At 33.1% G+C, this 20132-nt stretch overlaps 1 protein-coding gene across 3 annotated transcripts in view; it reads left to right on the top strand.

The window, feature by feature from the left end:
* The window catches only part of LOC107449725 (fibrillin-1), a 317738-nt gene that overhangs the window by 272892 nt on the left and 24714 nt on the right, over window positions 1-20132 (top strand). For all 3 annotated transcript variants that reach the window (XR_015435620.1, XM_087168308.1, XM_087168309.1), the window contains exons 37-49: window positions 535-603; window positions 2727-2852; window positions 3044-3166; window positions 6937-7104; window positions 8130-8198; window positions 10259-10378; window positions 10485-10613; window positions 12517-12639; window positions 12816-12938; window positions 13942-14067; window positions 15609-15728; window positions 18072-18197; window positions 19037-19189. Coding sequence is in view for 2 of the 3 variants with exons in the window: in XM_087168308.1 (XP_087024434.1) it covers window positions 535-603; window positions 2727-2852; window positions 3044-3166; window positions 6937-7104; window positions 8130-8198; window positions 10259-10378; window positions 10485-10613; window positions 12517-12639; window positions 12816-12938; window positions 13942-14067; window positions 15609-15728; window positions 18072-18197; window positions 19037-19189 (1575 nt within the window). In the remaining variant the exon portion in view is untranslated. The remainder of the gene's footprint in view (window positions 1-534; window positions 604-2726; window positions 2853-3043; window positions 3167-6936; window positions 7105-8129; window positions 8199-10258; window positions 10379-10484; window positions 10614-12516; window positions 12640-12815; window positions 12939-13941; window positions 14068-15608; window positions 15729-18071; window positions 18198-19036; window positions 19190-20132) is intronic.

Raw genomic sequence — 20132 nt, 5'->3', positions numbered from 1 at the left:
ATCACCAATCAATACCACCTAGAAAAGACAAGGCCTCAGCACGGGTTACAATAAGCAAGAAAATTGATCCTTTAGTAGTCCAAACGTAATGACATCTTTCGTATGTCCACTACTGCGCAGCTTAGTAGCCCGAACGTAGTGATATGTTTCTTACTTTTTATTCACTGCGCAGTTTATATTCGTTATGTCAGACTACTAAATTGATCCGTGCTGAGGCCTTCTTTCTTCTAGGAGGTGTTGCACCAATAGCCCATTGTGCAGCTTTAGTGTGACGTAAATAGAGAACCTAAAATATCTATCCAATTTATTTTAAAGCTTCTTTATAAGTTCTTTCCCAGTGGTTCGTCGTTTATTTCAAGAAACCAAATTACTTAGAATACAGTAATAAAGAAAAAATTATTTATTTTCCATGCAAATTTGATCAGTTAATATGTATTGATATCATACTATTACATAATGTCATTAGTTATTTAATATGAATCTTATAAGTTAGTTGATTATTAATCATTTTCATTTTTCTATTTACCCAAACAGCCGAATATAGGAATCTATGTCCTGGAGGCAAAGGTTTCAGACCCAATCAAATAACTGTGGTGTTAGAAGGTGAGATTATAGTTTTATATGTATAGATAAAAGAAAATTCGTCGTATTGGTTCCTAATTGCACTTGTGCCTCAAAGTGTCACTGATGACTGGTTTTTGTTTCTAAAGTCAATCAAAAAGTATTTATAGAGTGGCTTACCCAAAGGTGACCACGCATTTGGCAATTAAGTTTCCCTACTTATGGAATTCATATTTATTTAAACTTTTATTTTTCCTTATTATTTATTTTATTCAAATTCTCGCATATAAATCTCAGCGATCATTTTGCATCAGTATCCGATTCGAAAGTTTTCTCATTTATAAAGTTTGGCTCCTATTACATTCGAAATAAAAAATTAAATGTTTGCTCGAATTATATTTGAACACATTTATAGATTCAATCTCTCATCCAGTAGGCTCAGTACCGGCATTTCTAATTAATAAGTTCCTGGTCCGAATATTTTCCAGTCATTTTATTTTTTCGTTTCGAAGCCCCCGAGACTATTTAATAGATAAGTAAAAATAAAAATATACGTTTGCCGCACGAGTTTTAGTGACTAAATAAATGAATAAAATAATTTGAAACATTCTATAACTAGCCCCGCTTCCCGAATACCAGTCTCTTATCTAACCAGTATGTCCGCAAACAACATAAATAATCTCAGAAACATTCTAATATATTCTAACCTTTTTACAAAACACTATATGCGATATTAGTAATGTGGTATCATAGGAAAAGTGTGGAATGTTTCTACAATTTATAGTGATATGTAAAATGAATGGACGTGAATGATTTGTGGTGCATACATATTTAACCGTAAGAAACCCATATGCGTTTTTACGCGTAATTACTAGTAAACATAATAGTATTAACGAGCAATCATAATTCGAGGGATAATTAGTTATTTTTTTAGCGGCAGGCACTGAACTCTCGTTCTTTTGCCTCGGAAGAAGCCAGAAGTGTTGCTCTTTAACGTTACTTACCAGGCGGGCACCTGTGAACCTAAGTCATGGAACCGAGCAACATTACCCACGCCATACTGCACAGAAACCAGTTCATAGGGTTAATTAGGGTCACCCGTTCACATTCACACATCACACAGTCAGGCTCGCTAACCGATCGGCCAACTGGTCCGCCAATTAATTATTATAGCAGTCAAAAATAGGCCGGGATAGCTTTATTGGTAGGGCGCTGGACTCACGTTTGTTAGAACGGGAATTCACATCCAGCAGTCCGAAGACTCCCAGTGTAGTAAAAAATGACTGGTGCTCGTTCAGGTCACAAAGTCCACCATGTTACCATAACAAATCAATACCTTTGTGGGTACTGAATTGATTATCGTTCTCTTGTTCGGGTCAAAATTATGATCTGTGGATGAATGAATAGATGTATGAATGGGTTCACCGTAGAAAAGGGAGTGATGTATGGGTGTGGCAGAAGTTAAGTTTGGCCATAGATGACGTCGCTGGAAAAAAAAGAACAATCGCACCCCCTCTGCTTAATGGCAGACGACGACAGCAAGAGTCAATAATTTACGAGACAGAAAGTACCGAAACAAAACTTATTTTGAGTCAGACAAAAATTGTAGTTGCTAATGTGATAAAAAGGATTCACATGCTTTTTACTCGCTAGGTCGCAGTTCTGATCATAAAAGCAATGATGAAATGATAACCAACCAATCAAACCAATGATTCAGTTTATTTTATTCCGTCTCTGACAGCAACACGTAATGGTGAAGTCATTGCTCTCAAACAAGTGTTTCGAACCTCTAATCTCTTGTCAATTTTTTTTGAGATACAAAAAAGTTAGTTTCGATATGAAAATACATTAACTAGCTTAATTAACTTAAATTTGGAGGTACTTCTAAAATCACCTTTTGACTCTTTTTTTCCCGGCAATCAAAAAGGTTTACACATTTTCAGCCTCGTCTTCCTCGCTAGTTATTCGTTAGATTTCGAAAGCGTTTGCATTTTTTTCTCGCTTTAATATTATTTTAAGAAGATTTGCATGTGTTTTTTTAATTCATTTCTCATATTATTTCTCAAAACATATTTTAAGAATGTTCTTTGCGAAACACCTGTATGTTTTAAAGCTTTATATATTGCTAGGTGGTTTTTAAAGTCTTGCGTACCAATTTGTTTTAGATATTGATGAATGCAGAGAAATGACGGGTGTTTGCAAAGGTGGGAGATGTTCTAATACCTTTGGAAGTTTCATGTGTATCTGTCCTGACGGATACACTTTAGACGATACACAACGTAATTGTGTTGGTAAGTAATTAATTTAATCTCATCAGCTTCCAACTCTTTCAGCTAATTGCCTTGAAATGGTAGTGTGATAAACCAAATATTTTAAAAAAAATATTTGTATTGAGGCAGTTAATTTAAACTAAAAACCAACTAATAACTGCCTAAAGAGTTTTCCATAAAAGTTGTTCTGATTGAAATAATTTTTATTTCAGATGTGAATGAGTGTGTATTGCGACCTGATATTTGTGGAGCTGGTACATGTGTGAATGGAGAAGGAAGTTACACATGCATATGCCCTCCTGATTTTGTTTTAGTTCCTGGTGGAACATGCGTTGGTAATAATGGAGGATTTTATTTATTACTATCTTACTTTTTAAATATAACACGTTGCCGCAAATGACGGCAATGGCCGTCCTCAAAGTGCCTACCATCTCGAACAAAAATCTCCTTTAACCGTTCTTTTATGTGCCATTTCTTTTTAAAAATTTATTCCTATTCCTCAATATCCGATTCCTTGGAGAAAGTGTATCTTGAAAATTAGTTAACCCACAAATTTTTGAAAATCGTCGAATTTGGAACAAAGGTCACGAAAATTTTCGTAGACATCCTGGTATATTTTAATTTATTAAAAAGGAACGTCATTAGTACGAAGTGTACTAATGTATTATTCAGTAGTTTATTATGTAATGTATTATTCAGTAGTATTATGCAATTCTGTATTCTGTATATTCAGTTATTCTGTAGTACCGCGAAAAAACGATGTTGTAACATTCCAGACAACATATCAATTGTTTTTTTGTTTGTTTTTTTTGAGGGGGGGGGGTGTTAGAAAAGAAAAAAAACGTCGTAATGAGCAAATGTCGATTACAGCCGGTTGCAAGTTTTCGTGGAAAAACTGAGACAAAATGTGATAATTTTCGAATCCTATCATAGCGCACTGCTCAATTTCATATGGCAACCATAAACAATTGGGAAAAAGATTTGTTTGAGAGAACCATTGACAAATTAAATTTTTTTTCTCTCTTTTTACCCAGTTACACTTATACTATTTTTTTTATGTTATTCAGCATAAATTAATATGTAATTACACACAATCTATTGTTAATCTTTGCACCACTGATATGCGAATCGAATTTTGTGCCATGTCATCTTTTTAATTATTATGAATGAGGATTATTGGTCTGGATTGACCCAGGTACCTCACTATTCCTAGGCTAAGCCAGCCACCGTGACAAATTAAAGGAGTGCAGAGACTTGTTAAAAGCAATTCACTTTGTAACCCAGCTATAGAAAAGTACTTTTTCAAAGGAAAAAAAACTCATACTGATTTTTTTTTAATTTCTCGATGCTATTTATTAGTTTGTTCATTTTACTTAATTTTTCTAATGAAAAATAATAAATAGATTATGATTGTTTTTCAAGTACCTATTGAATGACCAGCGAAGAAAGAGTACCGGTTTCAAACAGAATTCATTCTGAAACAATTGGAGATAAAAAGAATAAAAGTGATAAAAGGATGGTAGAAGCTATAAGACTTCTTTATACATAATTTTTTGAAGTTAGTTACAGAAATTTCATGCAGAGTGTGCTGTTATTGTACGCAGCATAGAGTTATCAACATTAGCACAAGATACCAACTGCTCTATTAACAAATTAACTAGGACCGTCAAGCTTATGAATTTTGAACGAATAAAGGTTTAAAGGAGTCGATATATACCAAAATTTTGCCTAGATATGTCTAAATCACCTGATATTTCATACCCATTATTCAGCCTCTATCGAAAGTATTGTAGTACACTGATTTGTCTGATTCAGCCCAGGTAGAGCCTATATATAGCTGTTCAGAGCGCTTCGTTGCATAATTTTGTAGGACTTATGTAGATTAATTGTTAAGCCTAGTGGATCTCAATATAAATTGTTGCTACGATAGGTGAGATCTAAGCTGAAGAAAGCTGTAAAAAAATAAGCAAAAAAATAATTTAAAAATGATTGCGCTACTTATCACAATGCAGATCGGATAGCTTTCACTATCAATATACTGTTTATTTTATTCTTTTACAGGGGTCTGTTTAGAAGACCCCTTTTCATAAAAACGGACCCTTCACAAAATATTTTAACTTAAAAACGGACCCTTCACAAAATGATTTTTCTTTTAATCGGACCCTTCACAAATTTGTTTATCTTTATTATTATTTTGTTAATCGAATAAAACCCTTTCCAGGGCAGAAAACAAGAAAGATGGGTGTAAACGAATTAAGTTTTGTCTTCGGCAGACGATTCTTCCATTATTCGTCCGAAATGAATACTCTTCGTTCAGCAGTAGAGGCTAAATACCAAATATTTGTATGTTGCATCTGGAATTTAGAAGCAGCAATTGTTGTTTACTTCTTAAAATTTAACTTTTTTGATTATAATTTTACAGTGTTGAGCATAATCTTGTATGTCTTCACAATTTAAAAACTCCTTGAAAAAGTTTTTTTCACAATAACGGACCCTATTTGCACAAATTCATAAAAGAGGACCCTGGTTGAAAGAATGTGAGTAATTTTTTCACAATTTCACGAAAAACTGACCTTTCACAAAATGTCTGGACAGACCCCTGCTTTATCTCCAATTGTCTCAGAATTATTTAGTTTTGAAATAGGGTGCTCTCGTTCTGGGCAGCACCCTGTATCTCGGGAACAGCATTAATAAAACTGTTTTTTGATTTAACTCATACTTTAAAACGCGTATGCGCAATTTAATCATAATTTGAAAATATTGGTAATAAACCAATTTTGTTATATTTTATTAAAGCATGGTTTTGTGTAAAACTGAGGCAGGAAATAAAGGCTAGACTATAGAACAATATCCATTCGTGACAACCATATCACTTCAGATTTTCAGAGCCTACCTCTGCACTTGACTGTAAAATATAGCATCAGAAGGTTTTAAAAAAGCATCATACAGTAACAAAAATAAACTTATTCATTTAAAAATTTCAAGTGATCTAAATTTTTATTTTTTAACTAACCGTCGTTGAACAGCCAACCCAGTTTTGGCTTATGACTGCTAATCTTCAACTCTGTAGTCTTGTAGTTTTGAACCCAATCCAGAAGACAAGCGAACTCCTAGATCAAGTATTGGGAGAAATTCGCCCTTCTGGAGGACTTTTTTATGGAACTAACTCATATTTGCGTTACACTGAGAGAAAAACCACGAAAACCTTCAACGCTTAGCTTGACGGCAAGGGGGTTCAAACCAATGATCCATCTACCACAGAGAATATTTTTCGTCAGCACTGTGGTCAATGCAAACTTGGTGTGGAATTCGTATCGACCAGCCATCACTGGAATTCAAACCCAGATCACCTCATTGGGAGGCGGGCTCTCTATCCCCTGAGCCAACACGGCTCTAAATAATCTAAACTATAAAAACATAATAAAATACATTAATTCCATGAAATCAATACCGCAGCATACACCATATCCGTATAAAAGAAGAGAACAAATAACACAGTTCGCGTCACACTTAAATATCAGTCGCAGTATCTCACCAGCATGCACATTTCCTCAGTCAATCTGATGTGAGCTGATTTCCATTCCAAGAGACCTAAAAAAGTTAGCAATTCATCAATTAGGTCTGACAAATCATTCTTCCTGGGTCCCGCAGAGGACTGATCGTTAAGACACGGTTCCCTGGTTCCCAGCAGATCACCGAAGTCAAGCATCACTGGCTGAGGTCAATGTGCGGGTGGGTGACCACTTGGATCAGTCTGCGTAGCCGAGAGTGTGCGGTATTGGTCCTCGTTAAACTGTGCTACCGTAAAGTGCTCGACTTCGCGCGCAGGTCGTCGGGCTACCGAAGCGGGGGTGCCATCCCCTCCGCAGAGGATCAAAATTGGGATGGAATGTCCTCGGATCATCCTCCGGGATGTTTCCCAGACCGTCGCCAATAGCCCATTGTGCAGCTCTAGTGCGACGTAAATTAACAACAACAACATTCTTCCTGGTGGGTGAGATGATACTCCTTTCATTCAACCTACTGGATGATAAACGAGGTTCGATTCGCTACAATACAGCTTTCTTTTATTTTTAACATTATTATAAATGACTTTTTTTTCTAGACATGAGAAGAGCTAATTGTTTCCGACAAGCATACACCTCTGCCGCGATTCCCGCACGCCTTGTTTGTGAACATCCTATGATGACCAATGAAACCAAAGTCATGTGCTGTTGCTCAATCGGTCGTGGGTGGGGTGACCCATGTGAACCTTGTCCAGTTCAAGGCACAGGTAATTTATGTTATATTAATATTAAAAATTATGTCGAAAAATATTTTTTTTCTATGTAAACAGAAACCATAATGTTGTAACAAACTTCATTTTGAGGAAAAATCCTTAATATGAACTTTATAAAATCAGTCCACGTTTATGACTCATTTCTTCTGCAAATAATTCGTAAAAATACGACGTTATATTTATGTTATTACGCAAACTTCATGAATAGGTTTCTCTTTTCTCAAAATATTCATTAATATAATATTTGTGAAATCTAACAGCGATTATAATACATTTATTATACAATTCGTATAAAGAAGAAAAAATGTAGTGTTACATCTCTGTTATTACAATAATTATGAGTAGGAAAATAACTTAATATGAAATCTATCCCTCATTACGATAAATTTTTCTATACAATTCGGAAAATTGCAAATTTGTAAAAATGCAAATTTCTGTTGTTGTTGTACGTCCCCATTGGCCAGCAGTGCTAGACCAGGTTCATGACGTTATACACCCTCAAACAATCTAACACCGTCAATGGATCATCTGCTAAATCCTGTTTGGTGAGCCCCAGGCACGCGAAGATGCATTGCATTCTCTCTCTAATGAATGCAAATTTCTTAAAAGATTCTGAATTCTTAAAAGATTCTGATTTCTTAAAAGATTCTGAGTTTTTATAAACTTTATGAATAGGTTTCTTGCTTTATTGAAAATTTTCATAAATATAAAATTTATACTATATATCTTTGATTTTATGACACATTTATTATGCAATTCAGTTGAAAAAAAAATTCACTTTACCTCTCTGTTATTACAAACATTGTGAATGGGAATGTGAAATTTATGAAATCAATCCTATTTCTTATGCAATTACTTCGTAAAAATTTAATGTTTCATCTCTGTTATCACCCAAACTTCATAAATAGGTTTTCAATTTTTCTAAAAATGTTCATTAATATAAAATCACGATTATGATACATTTCTTAATTAAATTGAAAAAAATTCAACGTTACATCTCTGTTTTAACACTTTTACAGATGATTATAGGAAGCTCTGTAGTTTTTCACCAGGAACATATGTTGATCCGATGACAGGTGAAAAAGGCGGTAAGTTTTCCGAATTATTCAACTATAATAATCTTGTTTATATTGATAATATACTTACATTATTCCAGATTAAAAAATTCAAGATTATTTTGTTTGAATACTAAAAATTAGTCTATTTTTAAAAAATTATCCAAGTTAAATTTTTTATTCAATTTTTGAACTGAAAAAAAAAACGAAACGTATCCACTACGTACTTTTAAACGGATGCATCTAGATAAAAGGAAACACCACATGGCTTGGTTCAAAAAAGGTGTGATTTTCACATTGAAGTGTGAAATAGTAAAAAAAATCATAGGGATAAAAATTATAAATCTTTTATCAAAATCGAATATCATACTAAATCGAATCATATCGTATCAAAATATATCTAAAGTAAATACAATTTTAAAACATTGGGCGCTTTATATATATTTCGTTCCTACTGGGGAGAGGGGTAAAAAGGCATAAATAGTGGTATCTTGACAAATGAAGTATGGTTTCGATGTATTTCTACGGTGAACTGAATGAAATCAAACTCAAGACAGTAGAACTTATAGTTGAGAAATTATTTAATTTTTTATGTATAAAAAGTATAGTTAATTCTTACACCTATTTATATGTTAAAAAAATATATGATCGAATTACTTGAGCCTGGCTAATCGAAAAATACTGACGAATTATTACAGATGTTACTCGCAACGACAAACAAAACCAGTTTGACTTCAGAAAAGCTGCGAAAGGAAATATTATTCAAACCAGTTCAGTTTTCTTCAAAAATAAAACTGATTCTGCGTCCTTTTTTTCTTCTTTATCCTTTTTTTTTTTTTTTTTTTTTTTTTTTTTTTTTTTTTTTTTGCAATCCATTAAAGTATAGTAGAGATGATGTAAATTTTATGCGGATTAATTCCGCACTGAAATAGTGCGATAGTAAGATTTTGATAACTTTTATCCATTCACATAATTACGAATTTACATAATTACGCATCACATAATTATGCGTACGTAGTTTGGGATTCATTTTTTTTTTTTTTTTTTTTGGCAAGGATTCTAAATCTTGATATTAAAGACTGTCGTTACGGAAAACCATGCATATATTCTTATATTTTTCTAAGTTAAATAAAACAATTTGTTTTTTATTCTATCATGCTGGAATCCTCAGTGTTTTGGCGTAAGTAATATTTTTAAATTATATTTTAATAATTTCTAAAATTTTACTATAATCTTTTATTTTGGCCACCATTTTTTTTAAAAAAAATCTCTTTTCATCAAGTGAAAATTCGAGATTTTTTTATCTTTTAAATTAAATTTTTCAATATAGCAATTTCATATGCAATTTGAAACTGTCAAAAAAAATTGATTTAAAAGGTTTATTTTTACTTCGCAAAAATTTTGATGGTGAATCATAATTTTAAATTCTAAATATAAACAAAATAAACACATTTCACCATTTTTTACATTTTTAATTGCTTCTAAGCATTTTAACACTTTTTGGCAAAGTAATAATTCCTAATTAACAAACAATAAATACTAGACAGATTCATAATTTAAAATTCCAAGTATAGATTTAATTGATTAATATATTTTTAATTGATTCTTAACATTTTAACTTTTTGGCAAAAAAATATTCCAAACATTTTTAAAGAAAAACTTATGCTATTTATTCTTAAAACCTTTGTTGATGAAACAAATTAATAAACAATTTGATTCTTCTTTAACACTTTTCATGATTAAACATATCTTTGATTCCACCTTACATATATTTTTAGTTCCTTCAAAACATTTTTGATGATAAACACTTGTTTTTAACTCTTTTATTTTGATAATGAAAATTTTTTTTAATTCTTCTTTAACACTTATGATGACTTTACTTACCTTTGATTCCTTCATAACATTATTGATAATGAAGCATATTTTTAGTTTCTTCTTAAAAATTTTATAGTGAAATAGAACAAATTACCGCTTAACATTTTCGATTATGAAACATATTTCAAATTCTTCCTTAACTCTTTTGATTAAAAAAAAAATTATAGATGATGCATAACATTTGTATCAGTTTTAATTTTAATTATTTTTTATTTTAGATATGGACGAATGCAAAACGGGTGTTTGTGAGAACGGTTATTGTACAAATACCATTGGTAGCTTTGTTTGTGAGTGCTACAATGGCTACAGATATAACTCCTTCATCAACAAATGCGAAGGTGAGAATAATATGATAGTTGTAATTTGCAACATAGTTTTGTTGATGGTTTGAACAAAATAATAACATTATCATTCATTATAATAATGTCCAGGTATGCATTTTAGATATCAATGAATGCATTGAAACACCAAATGTTTGCCAAGGAAGCTCGACATGTGTCAATACAATAGGAAGCTTCGAATGCAAGTGCCCGGATGGATACAAACTAGCACCAAGTCAACGAGACTGCTTAGGTAATATCTCAACGCATTTTAGTTCATTCATTCATTATTAGTTCATTCACGTACCATTATTAGCTTTAACTGTTTATGATGGGGCCGGGATAGCCTGGTTGGTAGGGCGCTGGACCCATGTCCGAGAGTTCGTGGGTTCGAACCCAGCCGGCCGAAGACTCCCCGTGTAGCAAAGTGACTGATGCACGTTAAATCTGTCGAGTCGTAAAAGTCCTCCATGTTCCCATAATAAATCAATATCTCTGGGGATACTGGATTGGAGATTGATCGTTCTCTGATTCAGGTCAAAATTACGATCTGTGGATGAATGAATCCGCCCTATGAACGGGTGTGACGCATGGTGTGGCAGAAGTCGAATTCTTGGCCATAGATCGTACCCCCTCTGCCTAAACAGGCACACGTCAACAACAACAACTGTTTATGATACATACATATTTCTGACATTGATCTCTTTATATTCGAAGTCAACATAACCGTTTATGATGCATACATATTTCTAATATTGATCATTCAATATTCGATGTCTACATAACCGTTTATGATACATATTTCTAGCATTGGTCATCCAATATTCGAAGTCGACAATAAACGTTTATGATGCATACATATTTCTAACATTGATAATATAATGTTCGAAGTTTAGGTAACAGTTTGTGATGCAATCATCTAACATTGATCATTCAATATTTGAAGTCAATCAAAGGGAAACGGACGAAGATAGAAAATGTGCAGTTTATTGTATTCTAATTGGAGGAGCAAACACATTTATTTCCATTGAGTTTAACAATTTATTAAAAAAAAACGTCGACAGATGGCGGTATTGACTTCAAAAATTTACAAGATAATTTTTTCTGCTGCATTTGAAGGGAAAAGAGGTATAAATTATAACATTGATAAAATTGCAATTAACTTTCATGATTTATGATATGACACGGATTTTATTTCCTTGAGAGCATATTATGAATGATTTTTGATAGATCAGGGAATGAAAGAAGAGAAAAATCGACTCCAGAAATCCGGGAATCAGAAAATCGGTCAATCACTATGTCTGGACTATTTACGTGAATAACTTTTTTTCTCTCTTTTTTGCACTCAATAATAAAACTTTTTTCTTTAATATTTTTACTGTTAGCTTTAGAAAATTTTCATAGCATGAAAGACAAAAACTTTTCACAATGTAATTTTAAATTGTGAATTCTATTCAAAATAGGAATGAAACTGGTTGAAAAGTTCCTGTCCCGCAGTGGACTGATCGTTAAGACACGGTTCCCAGCAGATCACCGAAGTCAAGCATCACTGGCTACGGTCAGTGTGCGGGTGTGTGACCACTTGGATCAGTTTGCGTAGGGACCGAGGGTGTGCGGTATTGATCCTCGTTAAACTGTTCTACCATAAAGTGCTCGACTTCGCGTGCAGGTCGTCGGGCTACCGAAGTGGGGGTGCCATCCCCTCTGCAGAGGATCAAAATTGTGATGGCGTGTCTTCGGATCATCCTCAGGGGTGTTTCCTAGACCGACGCCAATAGCCCATCGTGCAGCTCTAGTGCGACGTAAATTAACTACAACTACAACTGAAAAGTTCCTAAAAAATTTTAATTTAAAGAGATGCTAAGTAAAAATTACATTTGCGTAAAATTACCGATGGTAAGCGAGTTTTTCAAATATGTGCAAAGTTTTTTTGGTTTATACGATTGGTTCGGATTAAAAGAGGAAAATAACAAAGGGCTTTCAAATACTCAGTTGATTACATACTAGAATATAAAAAAATTTCTCACTAATTTTGATTAAATTAACAGCTAGGATACTAAAACTGCAAAATATTATATTTGGCATGCTTTGCAGCATATTATATTTGGCAGAAATGCTTGTAGAGTCGATTTGCAGTTGTTCTTTATTCTTTATAGATGTAAATGAATGCTCAAAGACTGGAATGTGTGATAACGGTGTTTGCAAGAATCTAGACGGAAGTTTTGTCTGCACTTGCAACAACGGTTATTATTTATCTCCTTCTGGGGAACACTGTATAGGTAAGTGCTTCTATATTTTTTACGTTGGTAATTTGTATTGGTTTGGAGGCTATTCTGCAGTAACCACCCTTAATATATATTTTATGAATCATTGATGAACATAGAATTTGAACACAAATAGAAAATATATATATATATATTCATATAATATGATTAACAATATTATTATTTTTCAGATATTGATGAGTGTACTCGAAGTCCTGGTATTTGCTCGGATGGTGTTTGCACAAATGTCCCTGGATCATACCACTGTAAATGCAATCCTGGATTCACTTTATCACCGAATGGGGATTGCTTTGGTAAGAAAACTATTTTTATATTATTTAAATCCTTGTTTTTATCTTATTTAATTCTTTTCTTGAATGGCTTAAGAATTCAATAGGCTGCATGAAAAAATGCCTATCATTTTAATATTATTATAAAAGATATATATACATAAAAATAATCATAACTCTTAATATATAATTTTAGAACCCTGTTAAAAAAAAAACGAAGTAAAAAAAAGACTACGGACGTTATCGGTCGTAAATTAACATCTATGTAAGAAAGAAAAACGTTTACAAACTCAAACTAGGCATCATTGAGGTTGGGAACAGCAAAGGAAGAATTAAAATCATCAAAAACCGTCTTTTCCTTCCGAGTTGAACTTTAATGCATCCACTTTTCGCTAAGGTGTCCCTACAATTTTATCCTCAAATAAACTGGTTTTCAGAGAAGTGCGGAAGAAATGCTGAATAGCAGAGGACTGGGATTGAACGAGAGACCTTAAAATCCGTAACTAAATGCTATTACCACTAAAAGAATATATGAATTAAGAAGCTTTATATAATTGACAACGCAAGTTGATATGAAATCCTTTTTATTTTTTATTGACTAACCCTCTAAAACGTTTTATTCTTTTTCTTTTGAATAATAATTTGAGAACCCTAATGCGCGAAGTTCTGTTTACTTCATGCAGAAGAATTCTGATATATACATTATGGGGGATTATAACGGATTATCCGGCCTAAATAATTTCCAAACTGAAACGAAATTATTGCAATTACATCAAGCTTTAAAAACTATTTAGTACTTGTACAATAACTTATAATTTTAGGTCCTTTGTTAACATAGTTAATGATATTGATTAATATGATAAACTTAATTCTGTTAAACAAAATCTTAATTATATTAAACAAAATTCTTAATTTAACTATATGAGTAGCTAAGAATAAGTAAGAATATTTTTAATGGAGTAATATTTTTAACTAATGTTCGTAGTGATTTTCCCCGTATAAAAATATTATTTTTGTTCCAATTTAGATATCGACGAATGCCGTGGTCAGTTTGGTATCTGTCAAAATGGCCGATGTAGGAATACAATTGGAAGTTTTACGTGTCAATGCCAAAATGGTTACTCTCTCAGTCCAGATGGTCGTAACTGTATAGGTATTCAACATTTTCGATCATTCCGCAACTAATATGTTTTTTTGCCATTATATATTCTGTAAAAAAATTGTCTTTTTTGCCTAAAATGTCGTTCTTTGAATCATTTTTACCTTACAGGTGGAATTTTTCAAAAAAAATTATAAATTTCTCAATAATTCCTCGATTTTTGAAAAATTTATAAAATATATATGTTATAACCCCATATAATTTTTTAATGTTCTATGATTTTTTTTTAGTATCAGTAAAGCTTCCCCTATTAGTGATTTTTCGAAAAAAATTTAAATAGTTCAAAGCGATTTCCACGTTGTGGGAACTGTAACAATAAGTAGCCAATTTAAAATGGAATAAAAGCAAGGTTTAAAACCACAATAAAATTTATTAAAAACCTAAACACTTTTGGTATTATATACATACCTATGTGACACCAAAACTTGCTTAGGTTTTTGATAATTTCATAGTTAGTGATTTAATCGATTTTAATTTTATCACAAAGGATCAGTTTTATCATTTTTCAATTTAATCGATCAAATTTGATCATTTAATCGATTTTAATTTTATCCTTATCAAATTAAAATTTTATCACAACGATTTTTATTTATTATACAATTTTATTATATATTCTCATTATTTTAATAAAGCCAATTTGCTCATTTTAATTTTTTAATTTTTTGGTTTTGTTACGAAATAATAAATTTTATGCTTTCTAATAAAAAGTAGGTAAAAATTTTGCTAGTAAGTAACTATTCCAGTAGCAGAATTTACTAAGTGAATCTGCAATACCATCTTCATAAATCAAATTTCGACTGCAGACTAAACTAACTAAACGTAGTCAGTATATGTAAACTAAATTGGCTAAACGCAGACTAAATTGACTAAACGCAGTCGGGCTAATAGTATTATTCTAAAAATTAAGCCTAGTAAGCATACATGTAGCAAATTTCTAAATATTCAGTCCTTATACATGAAAACTTTGTTTTTAAATTTAAGTTGAACTTGTGTAGAGTGACGTTGAAAAAAAGGGGAATAAATCCCTATAATCATAACAGAAGAAAGAAAATCTTTACTTTCTGTTGTTTGCGGTATTCGCGGAATTCAGCCTTATACATTTTAATTAAACAAGTTCGGAGATGTTTTAAAAGGATATTTAAGTATGCAGTTTTAAAAAGAAAAGGAACACGCATCTACTAGATTCCTTTATTTCCTTTCTTAACGGCTTATGATTGGAATCAATATTCAACGTAATTAATGACATCGAAATTTCCTATTCGACTTCATGACATCTACTAGACTCCTTTCTCATCTACTAGATTCCTTTATTTACTTTCTTGACGGCTTATCATTGGAATCAATATTCAATGTAATTAATGACACCAAAAACTCCGATTCAACTTCATTTTATTTTTTCGTCTTTTTTAATGTTATTTAACATTAAATATGTGAAATTGCTTATAACGACAATTCCATCTGCTATTGTGAATTTTCGTCATAACGAACTTTTTACTGTATTTGTTTGTTGCCACAATACACTTTCTCTATTTCAGATATTAATGAATGTTCCGATAATATATGCACTCAGGGTAACTGTAGAAACTCTGAAGGATCATTTCAATGCACTTGCGATGATGGTTATAAATTGACACCAAATAAAAGAGATTGCGAAGGTAAGAAATGATTCATAAGTTCAAGAACACTTTTGTGTGGAATAACCCTTCAGATAATTTACTCTCATATGTCACTAATTTTCATAAAATTATAAAAGTGTAACGAAGAGAAGAGTCATATATTCAAGAACAATTTTGTGTAGAATAACAGTTCAGATAATTTACTCTCATATGTCACTAATTTTCCTAAAATTAAAAAATTTACATTGCATTTCCTGTAGTGTTTACTAAGCATGAAATTTTTTATTTCTCTATTGACATATGGGTCGCTGAACATTATATTGTTTTTTACAACAGTTAAGAAATGCTAGTTTATACGATACCTTTTATGTTTCAATTTAAATATTTAAAGATTGATCCAAAATAACAAGCATTAATACATATTTTTTTATAATCTTTATCAAAAATTAAGTCTAAGTAATAAAAACATTAAAAGGCTCAAATTAAATTAAAGCAAGATAGAAACGAAAAAGTTATCAGAATTTAACGAATTACTGGAGATAAAGGTGGGATGAAAAATCAAAATACCAGTTTGATTGCCTAATGAAACTTGGAAATATTTCTAATAATTGCCTTTAAATCCCTGCTTCTCAAGGCAATCAAATAGATTTTTATGTTTCAGACCTGCCTTATTCATAAGAGATTTGATTTGCAAATTGGTAAAAAGTAGTAAGTAGTTGTAAAAAGTAGTGGTAAAATATAATATTAGTTATTTATGTTTTGGTAATATTCAAACCGTAATGACCACCTCCTTAATATATATTTTTATAATTCTTATTTAAAAACAAGGTAAACCAAGGGTAAATTTCAAATTAAAACTATGCAATGAAAAGGATTCAGAAGAACAAAAGCGTTTTCAAACTCTAAAGCAAAAGATGAATTAAAATGAATGATTTGAGGATGAAGCTTAAATAATGTCCCCACACATTCCAGTTCCAATATGCAAGTAGCCTGGTTTATGATGACTTCCTTGTTTTTATTGATCTTAATAATAACACTAAAGGGGGGAAAAATTGTTCTTTTGTTTTTGTTTTTTTTTTCTTTTCGTTTTTAGAAATACTTGATTTTGTATAATTCAGGTGAAGGAATTTCAAAAATCTGAAATTAATTTTGTTCCTAAAGCTACAGATTTTTTTTTTTTTTAATGACATTATCAGTCGATTTTTTTTTATCAAAATGGACACTTTTTTTTAAAGTTGTATACAACAGGGGGTCGCGTAATTGTGGCGACAGACTTCCAGAAGAGTTAAGGCACATCATCAGGATTAAAATTGCATTCATAGGAACCCATGCATGGAAATGTCGTCATACGCCGCTGGGGGCTCCAACCCATTATGAACTGTTTTTTAGTGTGCTTCATAATAGGAAAACACCCCTAGCAGCGTAAGACGTCATTTCCGGGCATGGGTTCCTATACAATTTTAATCCTGATGATGTGCCCTTACTCACACCTTTAATATACAACGCTTCTAACTTGTACATTTCGACAAAAAATAGGCTAAGAATGTTACCTAAAAAAATAACTGTAGCTCGAAGAGTGAAACAGATTGCAGATATGAAATCATGAATCATCTGTTAAAAAAAATCTCCTGCAACATGAAACAAAAAATAAATTTGTTCCCTAGTGTAATCGTTCGGTATTTGAAAATGTCTCCGCTCTTCATCCCTTAATTATTAACCTGCAACCCTAAATGTGCAGAGTTTTTCAAATTCCGCAGATTCCTTTTTTTAAAAGTATTTTGAGGGCAGGGAACTGTCCTTGCATCAGAAAGGTCCTGGGTTCGAATCCCGGGCAAGGCATGGATGTCACTTTCTCTCCGTGTGTGTTCTATGTCCTTTCTCCTTTGTGTGTAAATGTGACCCGCCCTATAAACGGGTTGTGGTTGTGTGAATGGCGTAGCAGAAGTCAAATTCCTGGCCATAGATGGCGCCACTGAAAAACAGGAACAATCGCACCTCCACTGCCTAAAACAGGTATACGACAAAAAAAAAAGAGTATTTTGAAAAGATAAATTAAGGGCAGATATTACTCTTTCGTTAAGAATGCTTCACTTTGTACACTAATTGGGCTACTGTTGGCTGTATACCCTTATCGATGATCCGAAAACAATAAGTTCGCAAGCGCACACACCACCCACAATTTAGATGGGAGAGCAGGTGGTGGTAAAAATCATCTGGTTTCCGCAACTGCACACGGCACACCCAACTACACACGGATTTTCCAACTTTTATTACATTAGATTCAGCCATTACAGAACACCCTATACATATTTTTATTTATAAATTGTTTTAATTATTTATATTTTTAATTTAATGGCAACCTGTGTTATATTTCTTATTTAGATATTGATGAATGTCGTTCAGTTCCTGGTATATGTGAGGGAGGAACTTGCACGAATACGCAAGGAGGTTTTAAGTGCACATGTTCCAAGGGACACAAGTTATCTTCTGATGGCAAAACTTGCATTGGTAAGCAATCATTTAAAGCAAATAGAAATATTTTGTTTTCATCATGGCATGGGAATAATTAAAGAAATTAGTAACTTCATTAAACCATTCTAAAGTTATTTGAAATTTTAATCTTTATCAAAGGTAACAACTAAACTAGCTAATGTCCTGTGAATTCACTAGACCACTGTGAATTTCCAGATCAGCGAATTCAATTGATTGGCATAAAACCTTATTAAGACAAGTACTGATAAAAAGAAAAATTTCATTCTTCAAAATAATTTATTGTCTTAAATTGATCTTTAAAGAATTTTATGCATAAAATCTTGGATTCCTGGCAAAAGCAGATCAATCATTTAGGGGGGGGGGGGGGAGAAATAAGAATCCCTGCTTGATCAGGAAGTGAGAGGCCCCTTTGGTCATTACTTTAAACAAAATTTACCTTTTGTTTAATCATGAACTGTTTTTAAATTATTTTTAACGTATGTAAATTACAATATATCAGTAAATTTGAGCCTTCATTTGATTCAATCTTTGTTAACTCATAATTCTAATAGACATTTCTTAAGGTAAAACACACACAAAAAAAAATTATTAGCAACGTATAACCTCCAGAAATGAGGGGATCCTAGGCCTGGGCCTCTCCAGGCACTGACAGTTTTGAAAAAAAAAATTTTTTTGAATGAAGCGGAGCCTTTTGTAAATGCCTTACGAAGCCTTATAAAAGTAAAAAAAGAAAGACTTTTTAAAAATTTAACTTTGATATCATCCCTTACATAAATTCTTCAAATAACTCTTTTTGTGAAATTTCAAAATAAGGCTATTTTAAAATAGCATTTGTATAATGATCGTTCTTTCAGACACCAGACAGAGTTTCTGTTTCCAAGAGTTTATCAATGGAGTCTGTGCCAATCCCAGATTATCCAACATGACGAGGAAGGAATGTTGCTGTATGAAGGGATCTGTCGGATGGGGATCCACTGCCTGTGAACGATGTCCCGATCCAAGGGGAGGTAAGTCTTATATTTTACCTCCATGGAAAATATTGTACCCATATACACAGTCCAGTCACATTAATGTAACCACCTGTCAAAAGCCAGAATGACCACCTTTGGCTGAGCGGACCGCTACGAAACGTGCAGGAAGAAAGTCAATTAGGCTTCTGAAAGTGTTCACTGGGATGTTGAGCCATGCCGACTCCAGTGCCGTGGCCAGCTGCGCTAGATTACGCGGCTGAGGATCTATGGCCCAAACAACCCGATCGAGGTGGTCCCACAGATTCTCGATTGGGTTCAAATCCGGTGAGTTTGCTGGCCAGGGGAGTACGGTAAATTCATCCTGGTGCTCTTCAAACCACGCACATGCACTGCGAGCTGTATGACACCTCGCATTGTCCTGGTGGTAGATGCCATCATTCTGAGGAAAAATCATTTGCATGTAGGGGTGGACATGGTCCGCAAGGACAGATATGTACTTGTACTGATTCATCGTGCCTTCCACAATGATGAGTGCACCCAGTGAATGCCAGGAAAACATTCCCCAAACCATAACGCTCCCTCTTCCAGCCTGAAGCCTACCGGCAATTGTTGCAGGGTGTTTGCTTTCAGACGTCTTACGCTGTATACGCCAACGTCCATCTGTCCCATGGAGCATAAAATGTGATTCATCGGAAAAAGCCACCTGTTGCCACTCTTTGGACATCTAGTTGCGGTACTGGCGTGCAAATTCCAGCCTTTGTCACCGATGAACAGCGGTCAGCATAGGTGCATTAACCAGGCGTCTGTTGCGGAGGCCCATGCGCAGTTGTTGAGGATACACTTTTGGTAGCCCCTTGGTTCATCTGGACGGTCAGTTGCTCAACAGTTGCACGTCTATTCGTCTGAACGCATTTCCGCAGCCTTCGTTTGCCTCTGCCATCTTTGGCCCGTGGTGCACCACATGTGCCAAGCCGTTTGT

This window comes from Parasteatoda tepidariorum, chromosome 7, assembly GCF_982258835.1.
Source record: "Parasteatoda tepidariorum strain Cologne lab strain chromosome 7, Ptep-v5.0, whole genome shotgun sequence".
In the NCBI taxonomy this organism is placed as follows: Eukaryota; Metazoa; Arthropoda; class Arachnida; order Araneae; family Theridiidae; genus Parasteatoda; species Parasteatoda tepidariorum.
This window is presented reverse-complemented; position numbering and strand designations above follow the sequence as displayed.